The sequence below is a fragment of the Nematostella vectensis genome, chromosome 13 (assembly GCF_932526225.1).
Source record: "Nematostella vectensis chromosome 13, jaNemVect1.1, whole genome shotgun sequence".
NCBI lineage: Eukaryota > Metazoa > Cnidaria > Anthozoa > Actiniaria > Edwardsiidae > Nematostella > Nematostella vectensis.
In genome coordinates, this window is record NC_064046.1 from 9,874,256 (window position 1) to 9,889,291 (window position 15,036).

At 37.6% G+C, this 15,036-nt stretch overlaps 1 protein-coding gene across 2 annotated transcripts; it reads left to right on the plus strand.

Annotated features, from left to right (window-relative positions):
- The first annotated feature begins 46 nt into the window (after nt 1–46).
- Nucleotides 47–6,337, plus strand: LOC5513789. Of its 2 annotated transcripts, none has more exons than XM_032383337.2 (10): nt 47–975; nt 1,466–1,607; nt 1,761–1,814; nt 2,085–2,148; nt 2,323–2,459; nt 2,797–2,883; nt 3,428–3,522; nt 4,099–4,155; nt 4,538–4,594; nt 5,208–6,337. In XM_032383337.2, the coding sequence occupies exons 1-10, from the start codon at nt 733–735 to the stop codon at nt 5,328–5,330; spliced, it is 1,059 nt and encodes a 352-aa protein (XP_032239228.2). In that variant the 5' UTR covers nt 47–732; the 3' UTR covers nt 5,331–6,337. The 2 variants fall into 2 exon arrangements, with proteins under 2 accessions (XP_032239228.2, XP_048577030.1); XM_048721073.1 differs by having other exon boundaries at nt 5,128–5,363.
- The last annotated feature ends 8,699 nt before the right edge of the window (nt 6,338–15,036 follow it).

Below are 15,036 nucleotides of genomic sequence, written 5' to 3' on the forward strand. Positions count from 1 at the left end.
CTTGAAGATATGCATCCAACAAACGTGATAGAAACCACTCTTTAGCCAAGTAATGGCTCAGGTTTTTTGACAAATTTCAAATCAAACAAGGTAAAACAACAGGACCAACCCTCTCAACAAAATGATGACCTGGCCACGGCTAAAATGTCGTACAAATGGAGTTTACAGACGAAGCTATAGAAAATGCTGTCAGATTGCGCTAGAGTCAAATACCCCTTCGTTCGCATTTTGGATCAGCTGTGGCCCGCCAGTCTGTACCAATTTAGATGCGCGTAGTCTATAGCTAGGAGTCAATTTATATGCGCCGGGGGGTCTGGGTAGCCTGTGGTTTCAAGTAGTCCGCTGAGCAATGCACCGCATATTCGACTCTTGTTTCCTGCTCTTCTCCCGCGCGTAGCGATCTATCTGTGCATTTCTTTGTGAAATAAAATCACAATAATGATCAACCAAGCTGAAACTTCACAGGAACAACACTTTTAACTGTCCAACCTCAACAAGGAAAGGCTTCATCCAAAGGCCTTATGTGACAACAAGCTTTATTCGAGCCTGTATTTGCAAGCAACGTATGAACGTGAAGTTGTCTGAAGACTTTCGAAATCTATCTTCGAGAACACTGCATCTTTCCAAGCTATCATTATCTTCGAAGACAACCACTTACACTTCTTGCTCTCGGGTGTGATTCATATTGTCATCGTCAATATTTGCTGAGCTAAAACAACTGTTGTTGACAAAATGTCATTGAAATCTGGTCGGCGCGCTCGCTCCTATCATAGCGGTCATTCTGCGAACATTGAAGTTTTTAGTGATGTCAGTGGTAGCGGTTCTTTGGACTATAGGCCCCGTACCAGGACGCCGGATTTCCTGGCCGCGCTTGAAGGCCTGGGCAGGACCATGGATGAAGTAACGTCCTACCATACCTTGTCAGAGAGTGTCCATGAGATGCAACTCTCTATTGATCTCAGTTCAGCTCAAGAGGTTAGTCATTACAATTAAAGCGAATCAGTGAGCCTTTATTTTTGTTTATACTTTTGCATTATCACACGTCATGTGTAGGGGGCCAGGCACATACCCATGGCCACAGGGAGCGCCTTACCCACCCCCTCCTTGGCCCCTAAAAGGTGGGTCATTTCCTATTGAAGGACTGTTGGAACCATCCACAGGGGCGTAGCCAGGGGGTGGCCTAGGGGGCCTGCCCCCTCCCCCTTCTGTATGAGACATTATCTAAAATACAGGAGAAAATGCCTTAAAAGGGCCTTTTTTGCCCCCCCCCCCCCTCCTGTTAAAAATCCTGGCCACGCCAGGATCCATTTTCTGTATGATACTGTATACCTATGACTGTGTACCCCCTCTTAGCAAATTCCCGAGCATGTTTTTGTTGCTGGAATGGTAAAGTGCTCAGAACAATAGCAATAAGTACTTTTTAATGTTCAGCTTATTAGACTTCTACTGTACATAATTCATTTAGATTAACAGATCAAATCAAAGTTCCTTCAAGTTCAACCCTAAGAGCTCCATCAGCACACTGTTGACATTAATTATGCTTCTCATTGGAATTGTACTGGTTGAGACATTCAAGACCAAGGAGGAGAAAGCAATAAAAAGCAATGGTATGAAGTCTCTCAACAAGTTTACTTCAAAATCAATTGGGGCTGGTCATTCAATTCTGGAATTTAAAAAATGTTGAATTTATTTCTGGCAAGGGGGCATTTTGCCACAAGTTACACACATATACTTAAAAGAGTCAATCATTTCTGCTTCAGGTTTTATAACCTTCAGTCATATTCTTCGGGCAACAGGACTATTTGGGTTTGCTGGTAATGTATACTTTGATGATTAGTATTTTGTGTCATTAACTCTTTTTTTGCTGCAATCAATGTTTGCATGGTTCTTTAACCATGGACAAGGCCAAATACAATAAATTACACAAGTTTGCTCTAAACTAATTCCTTAAAGATCATATTATGTGAAAGTGTTGTTTTTACATTAGGTCATACTAGAACAAAACGATTAATTATACCCTATCTTTTAAAGTAAAAAAAAATATTTCAATAAAATATTTTAATTGATAACTGTCTGAATCACAGGAGGAATTACTAACTGGATTGGTATCAAGATCATCTTTAACAGAATGCCTGGGCTTCTTTGCCGGTAAGTTTTCAGAAGTGGGGGGGGGGGGGGGGGGTGGAAGGGGGCACTTTCCACAAGGGTCTGGACTGGGCATAAGAAGATGTAAAGTGTGTACTGTTTTTTATTTTATTTTATGTGATGTTAAAATGAATAAATAGTCACTTTATAGTCTGTTTTTTTTCTTTTTTTTTTCAGGGGGTTTCTTGCAAAGCATTTCACAGTTGCAAGAGAAACACTTGCCAGCTTTCTACTTGAAGTATTTTTTAGTCCTGCTCACATTCGGCATCATACCAGAGAGAGAGAGCAAGCCTTGTTAGAGCCACAGAACTTTGGTAACTCTCTTTTAAAGTTTAGAAATTTTGTTCAAATGCCTTTATCAATAAAATAGAGTTGAAGTAGAACACGAGAAACCAAAAACTGTGCTTTTTGGAGAATGTGTAATCAGTTTAAAATATTTCCAAACAACACATACCGCTTAAGTGAAATTAGCCTTTTTTATAATCGAAAACCAAAGATGCAGGCATTTAATTTTTCTGGTACAAAATTCTTTTGTGTCCATTGATAAAAATTGCTTGATTTGTGTTTTATTTCCTAAGTAAGTAAAAGCCTTTTAGAAAGGAAACAATATGTATTATATATCAATATGCGGTTTAACATTCTTGTATTTAGAGCAACATTTACATAGCGTTCTGAGCTCAGATGAGATGACTACCCTGATAGATACTCAGGTGGACTCCCTTATGGCTACAGCTGAAGGTGCAATTAAATACATACAGTATTTCTGTTTCATGCAAAATTACTGTAGCATGGATGCCAAAATGACTTTGACTTTGTTTTTTTTTGCTTGGCCACTCATGTAGCATGACATTTAATTTCACAGACCCTACAAAAGGATATGAACTTTGCTCTAAATACATAGATCAATTCAAAGTCATTTTGAATGTTACTGGTGATGTTTGCAGGCCCTTTCTGTGTGAAACAATCACCACACACTAAAATATAGCCACATGCCTAAATAAGCCAGCACAGTCTAGGGTTCAAGGGTCAATCAATGATCTTTTATTTATCTTTCCAGATAATGTTTCATTGTTTTTCTTTTTTAAATCTTCCATATGTGAATTTGAGCTACTTTATGACTTTGACAGCAATAACATTTGATGAAAACAAAAAACGTGAAAAATGACATAATCTTCTGAAGAGAAGGGATACTGCAATATGTCAGGCAAATGTTTAAAAACTCAAAGCATTATTAGTGTTTCATAGTTGATTTGTTTTGCACTCTTATGGTCTTTGTACATAGGTTTGACCCTCAGAAGCCTTGGTATGTCCAAAGATAAACTCAGGAAACTTGTCAAGACATATATCCTGGATATGAAAAGTTTTATAAGTACATTGGTGAGTAATCATGTTTTAAACTAAGTATGTGTAGACAACTACTTATAGCCAAGTTCATTGTTGCGTGACCTCCCAGAATCGAAAAGTCCTTTCTTCTTCAAAACCAGACAAACCGCCCCCCAAAATCTTGTGTCTGACTATGTGCTATTCCCAAACAAGACAAGGATTTTAGATTCGCTGAGGTCGTGCAACAGCGAATTTGGCTGTAATACATACCCTTTTTGCGATCACCACAAGTTTACTTGTTAAAATTACAACCATGGTTTTGCTGCCTTGTAATCCAAGTAACTCTCAGTTGCAGCTGAAATTTGACTGTTGTTTTACAGCCAGATGGTTTTGCATGCGTTTTTAAAGATCTTGTCTAAAAAATCTAGTATAAAATTCAAGTTTTTGAGTTTGAGATTGAATTTGAGGTGTAAAATGTTATTTTTCTATTAATGTTAGTACAGTGAATGTGTTTCTTTATGTGGTTTTAAAATCGCCCTGAATTAACCTGTACCAATAGGTAATTCAACAAGTACTTTGTAGTTAGGTTGATTTTGCTTATTATGTAGTATTTTCTTTTGTCATCCACAGTTGATTCAGTCAATCCAGTCATCAGACCTTACAAATGCAGAAAAAATTCGTGAACAGGTATTTGTTGAGAAATTAACACTGCATGTAGTTCTTTTCGTTTTCCCAGTAAAGTCTAAACATTTGAGGCTTCATAATGCCAATAATAATGTAAATGTTATTGATAAAACCAAGTGTCTTGAGTGTCTACTTGAGAGTGGGGGATACTCTTTGGAGGTTATTTGCTTTGTCGGGATGCAACATTCTTCCGGGGGTTTGAATAACACTGGTACTGTACCTATGGATTATTTTAATATTGTAGCTGTACAGCCGGGGTATTGTTGGAAAACTTGTATCCTTATGATCATTTTGCTAGACCCCAGGCTCACCTCAATTAGAAAAAAAAGGACTTGGTAGTTCCGTTTCAATATTTGACCTCAAATTAACTCACATTTTCTTGTAGGTGGTTGATTTGATAGCAACTCGAACCCAGCAGATGACACAAGAGCAAGTAAAACAAGTACGTTTTAGGGTTTTAGGTTTTATTGATATGCTTTGGTTATGTTTTGTCAATGTCCATATAACACTTTATTCAAAAGAAGTGTGAAAGCAGAACAAAAAAGCACCCCCTTTCCCCCCCCCTCCGCCCAAAAAAGCCCTTAACCTTATTACGTACATCAAGGGTAGTATTTCTCTATGTGCTGAATACTAAATATAACCTTGAATATATGAATTTTCGAGATAGGTAACAACATGCAGAAGATTATAATTGTGCGTTCTATAAAGAAGACAGTCTATAAAGAAGTCTTCTGAGTAGGAAAGCCTCAATAAAAAAAGCCTCAATAAAAAAAACGCCTCAATAACTATAGTGCCTAAAGTGCTGTCCATTATTTTATTTTCTCGTACCCGTCTGGCGGCCAAATTTGTTTGTCCTTGACCTATAAGGTTTTTTTTTTTGGGGGGGGGGGAGGGTATTTTTACAATTTTACGGGAAGGTTATTAGGAAATTCGTAATTTTTAGACATTTTTTTATTCTTTCTTCCTTTTTTTTAGGAACTGACACCTTTCTGACCGCCATAAAGGAGACATCCCTTTCCGAACACATAACCTTTTATTTACTTTTTTTATTGCAGTTTGTTCACGATTCCTTATATAAACATGTAATGTGGCTGGTTCTGTGGGGAAACGTGTTTGGTGCTATTGTGGGCTTCAGCGTTGAGATTATTTCCATCTATACGAATGACTTGCCTTGGTGAGGGGAAATGACTGCGACGTACTACAGACAAAAACAAAAAGACAAGAGAAACAAAAAACCTGTCTGGAAATTGCATTGCTACATTATAAAGGTGAAGAAAACCTATCCTTTAAGCGTTATTGTGGATTGGTGGTGCATACAGCGCGAGTGTATCGTAACCCGCAGTGGTTTATGGGTAACGTATAAATCGCTGAATCCTGGTCTCTGCGAAAGCCGTGTGAACGTTTAGAGGTACAAAAACAAGAATGCTAAAGCTTTCTAAACTGGTGTTTCTTGTTATTTACGCTCATTTTATTATTTATTTGATACCCATGAAGCACTGCGGATTACGACACAGATTTTTCGAGTGAAACCTTTTTTTAAAATAGATGTATACACCAGCGATTCACCGTGGACAGCAGATATTGAAAGAAACTATTTTAAGTAAAACAGATAGCGTGATAGTGTTGCTAGATAATCTAACCACATTGGAGTTACACTTTTATAGTCGGCACTCACTAAGTACAAAAGCTGATGAGGATGGTAATCTCACTGTAGTAATATCACTGGATATTGCGTATCACAAAATATGATACTCAAAACAACCATGGACATCTTGCTACAATGGTTATTATGGCGATGGTGATGATTACCATATTGTGTCTTTAATAATGATGTTGGCAGACAATATGATCCTGAAAATGAAGAGCAGACGATGAAGATGTTATTTGTGATATGATGATGATCTTGTTTTTATGAGGACACCGATGGTTCTGGATCATTTTGACAATGCCCATCACCCATCAGCGGTGCGGTGAATCCTATGTTAAAGATCACTTGCTTCGGACAATGAGCTCAGAACAAAGATGGCAAAGACAAAACTAAAGAACCATGTTTCCTTGTTGAAGCTAACCATATAGTAAAAAAAAAAAGGTATTGGAAATTTAAATATGAAAATAATAGATACAGTCAAATAGCAGTATTGATATCCTATCAATACAAGCAAACCGAATAAATTAGCAATCTATATTTGCTTTTTTTGAGCGATTAATGTGTGATATCCCTTTTCAATATCGTCTGATGATATAAGGAGAAGGATTTAACTTAATATTTAGCACTACTTAATGTTCTATATTCGTGCCATGGTGACTTCGTCTCTGTCCGCACCGTCTGTTCTTTCCCTTTCCATTATGATATTTTTTTGATAGCCTCATTTGACACGTGCTTTCCCCCTGCTTCGTATATCGATCTTTCTGGTGCGTTTGGTCTTTGTTGTGTGCGCATGCGTTCGTCTTTTCGTCGGTTGTGCTGAATCATGGGTGTAACTAGCAGCATTTTTTTACTCAATGTTCTTTTTTTAATGTCGAGTCACCACCGAGGAAGAAACAAATGGCAAATTTCAGCCCCCACATTACTGTTTTAACTAGCTTTCAGTCATTTGTTCAAAGCTTTGTCAGCTGTCAGTACGTTTTCTGCAACGACAAACGTGTTGTCTTCGTGTAACACGCATGTTGTCTTCGTGTAACGCGCGTGTTGTCTTCGTGTAACTCGCGTGATGTCTTTATGTAACGCGCGTGTAACACGCGCGCTGTCTTCTTGTTACGGATGTTTTTTATTAAAACTTTGATTGAAGATGGTTATCTCGATATTTCACCAAATAATATGTTGAATAAAAACAATAACTGTGTGTCTGACTATAGGGTAGTATTTTTTCACCTGACTAAAGAAGGGTATTTGTGTATTTGTCTACAAGAAGGCACTTTATACACGCTTTCAGTCCCATTTTTTTTTATTAAAGTTATAACCTAGCAGCGTAAGTGGATACTCATGTTGCATCATTTAATGTTGAAGATTTACACTGCTGCTACATTATTCACACTAGAGGAGTTTACTTATCCAGACGAAACAGATTTCTTTTACAATGTAAACATTCTTCCCCTTCTTGTCGGCGAAAAAAATGTCACTTGCAATAATTGTCTCGTAGCATCACGAAAATACCAATCCCTCTTTTTAAAAATCAACATCGCTTTATGGTATACTATAGCCAATCTTCTGGGAACAACTTTCAAATGTTTACAAGCTCTTTTAATTCCTGTGAGTCGCATGCCGCACCAAAATATAATTATTTTGTTTTTGATTTTCTTTTAGTGCACCATGCCGCCATTGCTGAACTAACTTCTAGAGAGTCTGTATTTACCTTTATTGCTTTGCCTTTTCCGCCTTAATAACACGTTTTCTAATAAATCTATCTGCTGGAACAGATCAACAGCGTTTGTTTTTAGCACTTCTCTGTTGTTTTCAGTCTTAATTGGATTTGCCCTTTTTGTGTTGTTGTCTGATTATGTTTGTTATATTTTTCCAAAGTCACGGGATTTCTAAAGCGCTTTTTATTAATACTATGCTTAAATAAATTTCATTCAAAGTAAAGTCTTTTTCAGTCAGATTTTAACATCTTTAACAAGTCAGATTTGACGGACTGACCACGTGCGACAAAAAAGGTTTTGAAAAGTGCACCATTTTTCTTTTTAGTTAGACTTGCTAACATAGCTAAAAAATTTTAAGATGTTGCCTTAATAGAAACATTTTGTATTTTTTCCCAAAAAATATATTATGAAATATATTTTAAAAGTCTATTACGACTAGGCTAGATCAAAGTTTTTTTAAATGACTGACATTTACAGTAGTCTGCCTGCCAAATGTTCTTTTTATTTTTCAATATCCGTATTCTTTGTTCTACATGATATATGCTATGAAAATCCCTGACTCTATTTGGTTTACTCCACCTTTGAAACGCCGACATTAATTTCCTTATTGCAAATTTGAACACAACATACAACTTCTTTTATCAAAAAGAAAGCTTGTTTGTGAAAGCCCTCTTTGCATTTTTGCAATGCCAATTGACCTAAAGGCTCTAGTTTCAAGTCCAAGTTACCAACTTATGTTTTATTTCTGGATGTTTCTTGGATGAAATGAGTATTTGTTGAAGCATTTTCTGCATATAAGCTTTTCTTTACCAGGCGGCAGTATCAAAGCTGTGAAAATCTCTTTATCTGCTTATATGGTGGTCGGGTGCCATTATTACAAGTGACCTTGACGTGTCGAGTCACATAACTAAATTGGATGTCTCGTTTGTACAAGCTGTGTGTATAGGTGTCAAAGACACGAGTGCCTACACGGTTTTATTGTTTAATAACTTTCCTCGCGACTTGTGATTTATGATTGATGAGTGTGATGGTCTTATTACATGAGCCTCGTTTATCATCAAGTATAGGGAATCACACCTACTTCCGTGAGAAACCTTACTCTTTCACCTTCTAAAAATATTTAAAAAACCCTGACCGGTTGGATAGCTCGAATCTTTATTTTTTCTTGAGATTTCGTTTCTTGTTTTATAGCTTTTTTTTCTCTACTTTTGCCTGCTCGATTCGGTTCCCTTCGCACTGTTGACTAAAATGACCCATCGTGCTAGCCTCCTCAGCAGGTGTCTCGAGTGTTTTGTATTTTTGACCTTGTCAGTATTTTTTTAATTGGGGTTCCTGTGGTGTGTTAAAGGCCCCCCACTTTCTCACTCTTTCACGCCAAGGTAGCCCGAAGTCGAAAAAAAAGTCCACCATGCAACAAAGTGTCAAAAGGGTCTGCCGCAAAGAATATGTTGCCGTTCAAACTCGGATTTCTTGCAGTACATAGTTTCCTCTGTTTCTAAAATATAAAAGTTTTTATAGATGATAATATCCTTTATCTAATGTGTGTAGATGCTTGAGTACCCAAATGAAACCAGCAAGCCATGATTGTACTAATTTTTCAGTCACATACTCCATCAACCTTCGCATCTAATCGAATGTGTTGACGACAAACGGGTGTATTCGACATGTATACACATCCACACGTGTGTTGTTGTTTGCAACAAGAACCTTTTTTCAACAAAAGTGAATGAGTTATACAAATCAAGACTTATTTATCAGGGAAATAGCGGATATTGGCCTTGTTCTTCTTCTGTAGTTAAAGGCGTTTTCGTTGAAGGCTGTTGGAGGTTTGTGTGACGATTTAAAGTGGCACGAGAGACATAGTCTAGAACAGTTAACTCGGGCGCAATCGCTCAGCTTGAAATTTTCTACATGAAAACTTTCTGCTCTCCGTGGCATCTCATGGTTAGCCTGCTCTTAATTTTTCACACCCTCGCCCCAGTGCACCTCGGCCCTCAAGCGGGCCACAGGAATCCCAGTCTGTATTCAAAGCAAATGAGACCCGGAGTAAAAATGGAAAACAATGGGTACAAATTAGATATATGTCCGCTCATTGCTTGATTATAGCCTTCTGAACGTTTGAAAAATGGCTAAGCTGTGTGTTTTAGACAGCTGTCGCTACCCCGTAATTCTAAGCTACTCATTGATAAAAGAAGTTTAGAAACCGCTCGCGACTGAGGCGTGGCCACGTTATTCAAACTATCCCGTTTCCGAAATTTAACATCTGTGCCGCACATGTAAAGTTAATACCATCAGTCCGTTGGTTAATACGGCGACTCGCAGTCTACTTTGTCTACATTACCCTAACTTGGAATTGCAATGCCATGTTGGCCTCAGGGCGACAGAGCAAAAAAAATGGCATCAAATTTTCCAATTCTCAATATATAAGCTCAAGATTCCGCATAGAAGGAGTTCCTCTGACCAAAAGCTTGATTCCAAATTTTAAATTAATTTAGAAAATATGAAGTTTAGATATTAGCGAGCAAAGTTGGCTTAATTTCTGATCAGAGCTCGACTTAAAAAACAAGGAGAACTTTGAACATTTGAAATTTGCAATTCAAGCCTCATTTGGTTTACATAACATAAGAAACTTCTGTGCAAAAATTCAAGCTTACCGATGTTAACCAGACCTTATTTTGGGAAAACTTGCCATTTTTTTTGCTCTGTCCCTCAGGCCTTTTGTGATGACAAGAAAAAAGTACTAGATGGTACCTTAATCGCTTGCTATACCTATTAAAGCCCACTATGGCCGCGTGTGACGATAGTGTCAGAAGCTATTAACAGGTGACCTACACCTTTTGCAGGCTGCATTCAGAAAGACAACGCACATACTTGAGTAATATTCTAAGTGCTAATTGACGACCTAGAGACCTGTGAAAACGCGTCTTTGTCATATCGATATACGTTTTTTTATCTTTTTTTTTTTATCAAGCCAAAGTACTTATAGACAATCTATAGACCCGCAAAAACGCGTCCTTGTTTGTTATTTCGATACGAGTTTTTTTCTCTTTTATTATTATTCTTGAACTTTCCTCTACGCTAACAATGTGGGATTAGTGATTTTGCTCGTGTTTCGTGAACAGTGATATCCACCTGGATCGTGAAGTGTTTACAGATAATTGGTTAATCGGAAGAAATTGTCTCTTTTTTCATTGCTATAAATGACGGATCATTTGATACTTGGCAAATCGGTAAAGAAATTCATAAAACTATTTTGGGCAAGCCAAATTCTCTATACAAAAAAACAAACAAGCAAAGTCTACTCACCAAACTCAGAGAGAAAAAAAAATCAAACTGTCCGCAAAAAATATATAAAATCTAGCGGGAATAGAATTAGCACACTCCGTGACTACCGTTTTTTTTTTTTTTTTTTTTTTTTTTTAATACACGAGTACGGGCTTTTCAAAATACTCGAATACGGGCTTTTTGAAACAACGTAAATACATGGCTTTTTGAAATAGATGAATACCGTAAATGATCTAATAAACGCCCGGGGCGTTGGGCGTTCAATAGATAGAAGGCGTTCTTTACAAACTATGAAAATATAACAAACCCAAGTGCATAAAATGGCGGCGTGATGGTCTTCTTCAATTCTCGCACCTCTTCCATTGACACTCAAGAAATTTCATACGGGCGAGCACCGCCTTGATGGACATCCCTTTTCCGCATAAAGGGGTCAACTTTTATTATCAATTTTTTACTATGATAAGACTTCCAAAAGATATGTTTGTCGTTATTTTAGCGGCTTTGTTGTGTCATGTAAGAAATGAAAAACAACGTTATTTATTAAATGTCTACGCTTTTGTTGTTTCGTTAAGCCAGGCAATGTATAATATACCCCTTTCGTTTGACAATTAAATCCGTTAAGCTTATTATCCACAACACAAACAACCTATCAAAGTCAGATTCAATCGTCTGTCCATAATTCTAAAGATACTTATTTCGTAAACAGAAGCGATCGCTGATGATGTCAAAACTCTCATTCGCTCTCTAGAGTGAAGAACACCTTTTTTCTCCATGGTGTAAAAGTTTTTACTATCTTTTCATATCCGCCGTTTTGTTATCATATTTTGTCTTGAACACCGTCGCCCCAGGCTGTTCTAACCTGTTGAGATATCTTTTGCATTTTTTCCAGACATCAAAACAGAGACCGCTCAATGACGATATTTTCTGTCTACTAACTACTTGTTATTTAAGTGTTATTGATTTTTTTTTCCAATTGCTGATGCAATTAGAAGGTTGCTGATTTTCTTTTCAATGTTCGATTTTGTGATCATCAAGCTACTTGACTTATAATATGAGCTTAGCCATTGCTTAAAAACATTGCAATTATTGCTTATTGTGAAAAAATAAAAATAGCAATTCTGCTTTTTACTATCAAAATTGACCTTCAAAATTACTTCTGGGTACGAAATAATGATAGATATTATCGACCCAAATCGCTACATTGGGTGGAAAAAATGGTACAGTTGATACCCCCAAGTTGGCTAGTTAGAGCCTTAAGATCCCTAATAACTGGCTATTTAGCCTAAGAAAAAAAGAAAAGAAAAAAGAAAAAAAATGCTATTCAGCTTTATTTTTATTTCTATTTCATTTTTTTTAGAAAAGGGAGGGTGTTTGGGGCCTAAAAAGAGATGTTTTATTTTTTCCACAGAAATAACCACATAATTTGTCTAAAACTAATTACATTGAAAATTAAACTAGAATCGATTTAGGCCCTAGAAACTAAAAAGGGTTTGAACTTTTTTTAAATCTTCGATTATTATAAAAAAGCGGTATTTGCCTTTAACCCTCACACAAAAAGTGACTGACACTAGAGATTTTTACTGACCTAAAGTGTGCATAAGGTATTATACATAGTGCGTCAATGCTTCATGAACAAACACATTACCTTGGGTTGTCATTATTGCCTACGATGTACCCAGTCTCCTAGCCATTGTTGTTTTAAGGATAAGCTTTAGATAACCTAAAGCTGTGTTTCAGACGTCAATAGACGCAAGCGGATTTACACCTAAGCTGAAACAATCTATTGGTAATAAATAAACACGGACATAACGCTTTAACGTCATCCCAAAAGTGATTTGTATATTAAAGGTTTAATTCCCCATTGTATACCAAACCATTCACCCCAATCTGATGATTTCTCTATACGAAAACATGGGCAGTTAAATTTGAGTGAAACCCTGGAAAACCTTTGAGACCCAAACAGCTGTCCTCATTAAACACCCTTACTAATACGGACACCCTTGGTACCTCGTCTTGTGTTGGTATACACTCAACCCTCTTTATTACGGACACCCTTGGTACCTTGTCTTGTGTTGGTATACACTCAACCCTCTTTATTACGGACACCCTTGGTACTTCGTCTTGTGTTGGTATACACTCAACCCTCTTTATTACGGACACCCTTGGTACCTCGTCTTGTGTTGGTATACACTCAACCCTCTTTATTACGGACACCCTTGGTACTTCGTCTTGTGTTGGTATACACTCAACTTTCTTTATTACGGACACCCTTGGTACCTCGTCTTGTGTTGGTATACACTCAACCCTCTTTATTACGGACACCCTTGGTACCTCGTCTTGTGTTGGTATACACTCAACCCTCTTTATTACGGACACCCTTGGTACCTCGTCTTGTGTTAGTATACACTCAACCCTCTTTATTACGGACACCCTTGGTACCTCGTCCTGTGTTGGTATACACTCAACTTTCTTTATTACGGACACCCTCGAGACTGCAATTTAGTATCCATAATATCGAATCAAGACAGGAGGCACTTTTTTTTTCAATTTTTATTTCCGGCCTCGGGCATTGTAGCGGGGTGATCGCAATAGCAGGGTGTTCGCAATAGCAGTGTTCGCAATAGCGGGGTGATCGCAATAGCAGGGTGTTCGCAATAGCAGGGTGTTCGCAATAGCAGGGTGATCGCAATAGCAGGGTGTTCGCAATAGCAGGGTGATCGCAATAGCAGGGTGATCGCAATAGCAGGGTGATCGCAATAGCAGGGTGTTCGCAATAGCAGGGTGTTCGCAATAGCAGGGTGTTCGCAATAGCGGGGTGTTCGCAATAGCGGGGTGTTCGCAAGGCGATAGCTCACTGTGACGAGCTGTCTGTTTTAGGGAGGGCTGTAGAGAAGCTATGCCATGCAGTGTTTGTCCGTAATAACGAGAATTGACTGTATTACCATTATTTAATTATGCATCTTTTCGCGCATGGCGTCTCGTGAACCATATCTTTTTAAGTTTTTAAATATATCATGCGAATGGCCAGAGAAACCTTAAAGATAGTCATGTGGTATCACTTAGGCTAGCTTCCGACTCTCCTTATATTCGTTTTAACCCCTAGCAACCAGTTATATTTAAAAACTAGGACTAGCTATAGCAGCGATTTATGTCTTGCTCGACCTTTATACGCGAGGAACCTAAGAAAAACTGGCCTGTGAAACGTAGTATCGCATGCCAGAGCTCTAAGGTAAAGATAAGGTAAAGTTCGTTTATAAAATACCATTAACGGACTCTGATGCGTTTAGGCTGGCGTTGAATGATCAAATTCTTAAGCTAATATGAACGTCATGGGACTGTTTGTCTTACAAGTGCCATTCCGCCTTAGTAAGGAAATCACGGTTAATCCCACTTAGTTTTCCGTTTAACCTATTGCTATATTTAGTCATAATGCCTAATACGTTTGTTAACTGTTCGATATTGTAAAGGTATCGGAATGTGTAAGCTCCCACTTACACTAGTTATCGATACCTTTGTTGCGCATGCGCAAGGTCGTTTAGAATTCACATGAGTGATAAATTCGATAGGATCCGTCGCAGTCGTTCTGCTAAAAAGAGGTTAGCTATAAGATTTTGATTCGGTGGGTAAACCTCCGAAATTCCTTTGCTGGGGGAAGACGCCATTTTCTTTGACAAGTCCTATGTAAAATGTCGGCTTTACTCGTGGAGGAAGGGGGGAGGGGAGAGGCGTGCATCTCCATTTCACCCGTGCCATGCTACAGTGCTGGTTTTTAGAGAATGCCCATCAACCACTTTTTGTCATTGTTTATAATTAAGAAAAATCCATCGGCTTATTTGCAAGAAAACTGTACTAACCACCAACGATTGAAGTTTAATACCTTATTGACGATATTTTATTAAAAGTGTCTCAGTTACTTGCTTGAATAAGCCGATGGAAGTGGTAGTTTTGTGTGAATGGGATTTGTATGGAAGCGTAAAATAACGGCGTTATTTATTTATTTATTTATTTATTTATTTATTTATTTATTTATTTATTTATTATTTTCTACCCCTCAAGTATATTTTTTATTTGCTTTTCCGCAATTATATTTATTATTAATTTTTCTAAATCCCTTCTTCATTAAAATAATTCACGAGCTGTTGTGGGCCTTAAGTACTTTCTGGCAATGTTTCTGGTTTTTTTAAACAATAATCTTGCTTTCGAAGTTACTGTGGAAATACAAGGAAAACTCCAGGAAAT

Coding starts and splice junctions, on each gene's coding strand:
- LOC5513789 (XM_032383337.2), top strand. CDS start 733: ATGTCATTGAAATCTGGTCGGCGCGCTCGCTCCTATCATAGCGGTCAT. Junction 3,523..4,098: donor AAAGTTTTATAAGTACATTG/GTGAGTAATCAT, acceptor TGTCATCCACAG/TTGATTCAGTCAATCCAGTC. Junction 4,595..5,207: donor CACAAGAGCAAGTAAAACAA/GTACGTTTTAGG, acceptor TTTTTATTGCAG/TTTGTTCACGATTCCTTATA.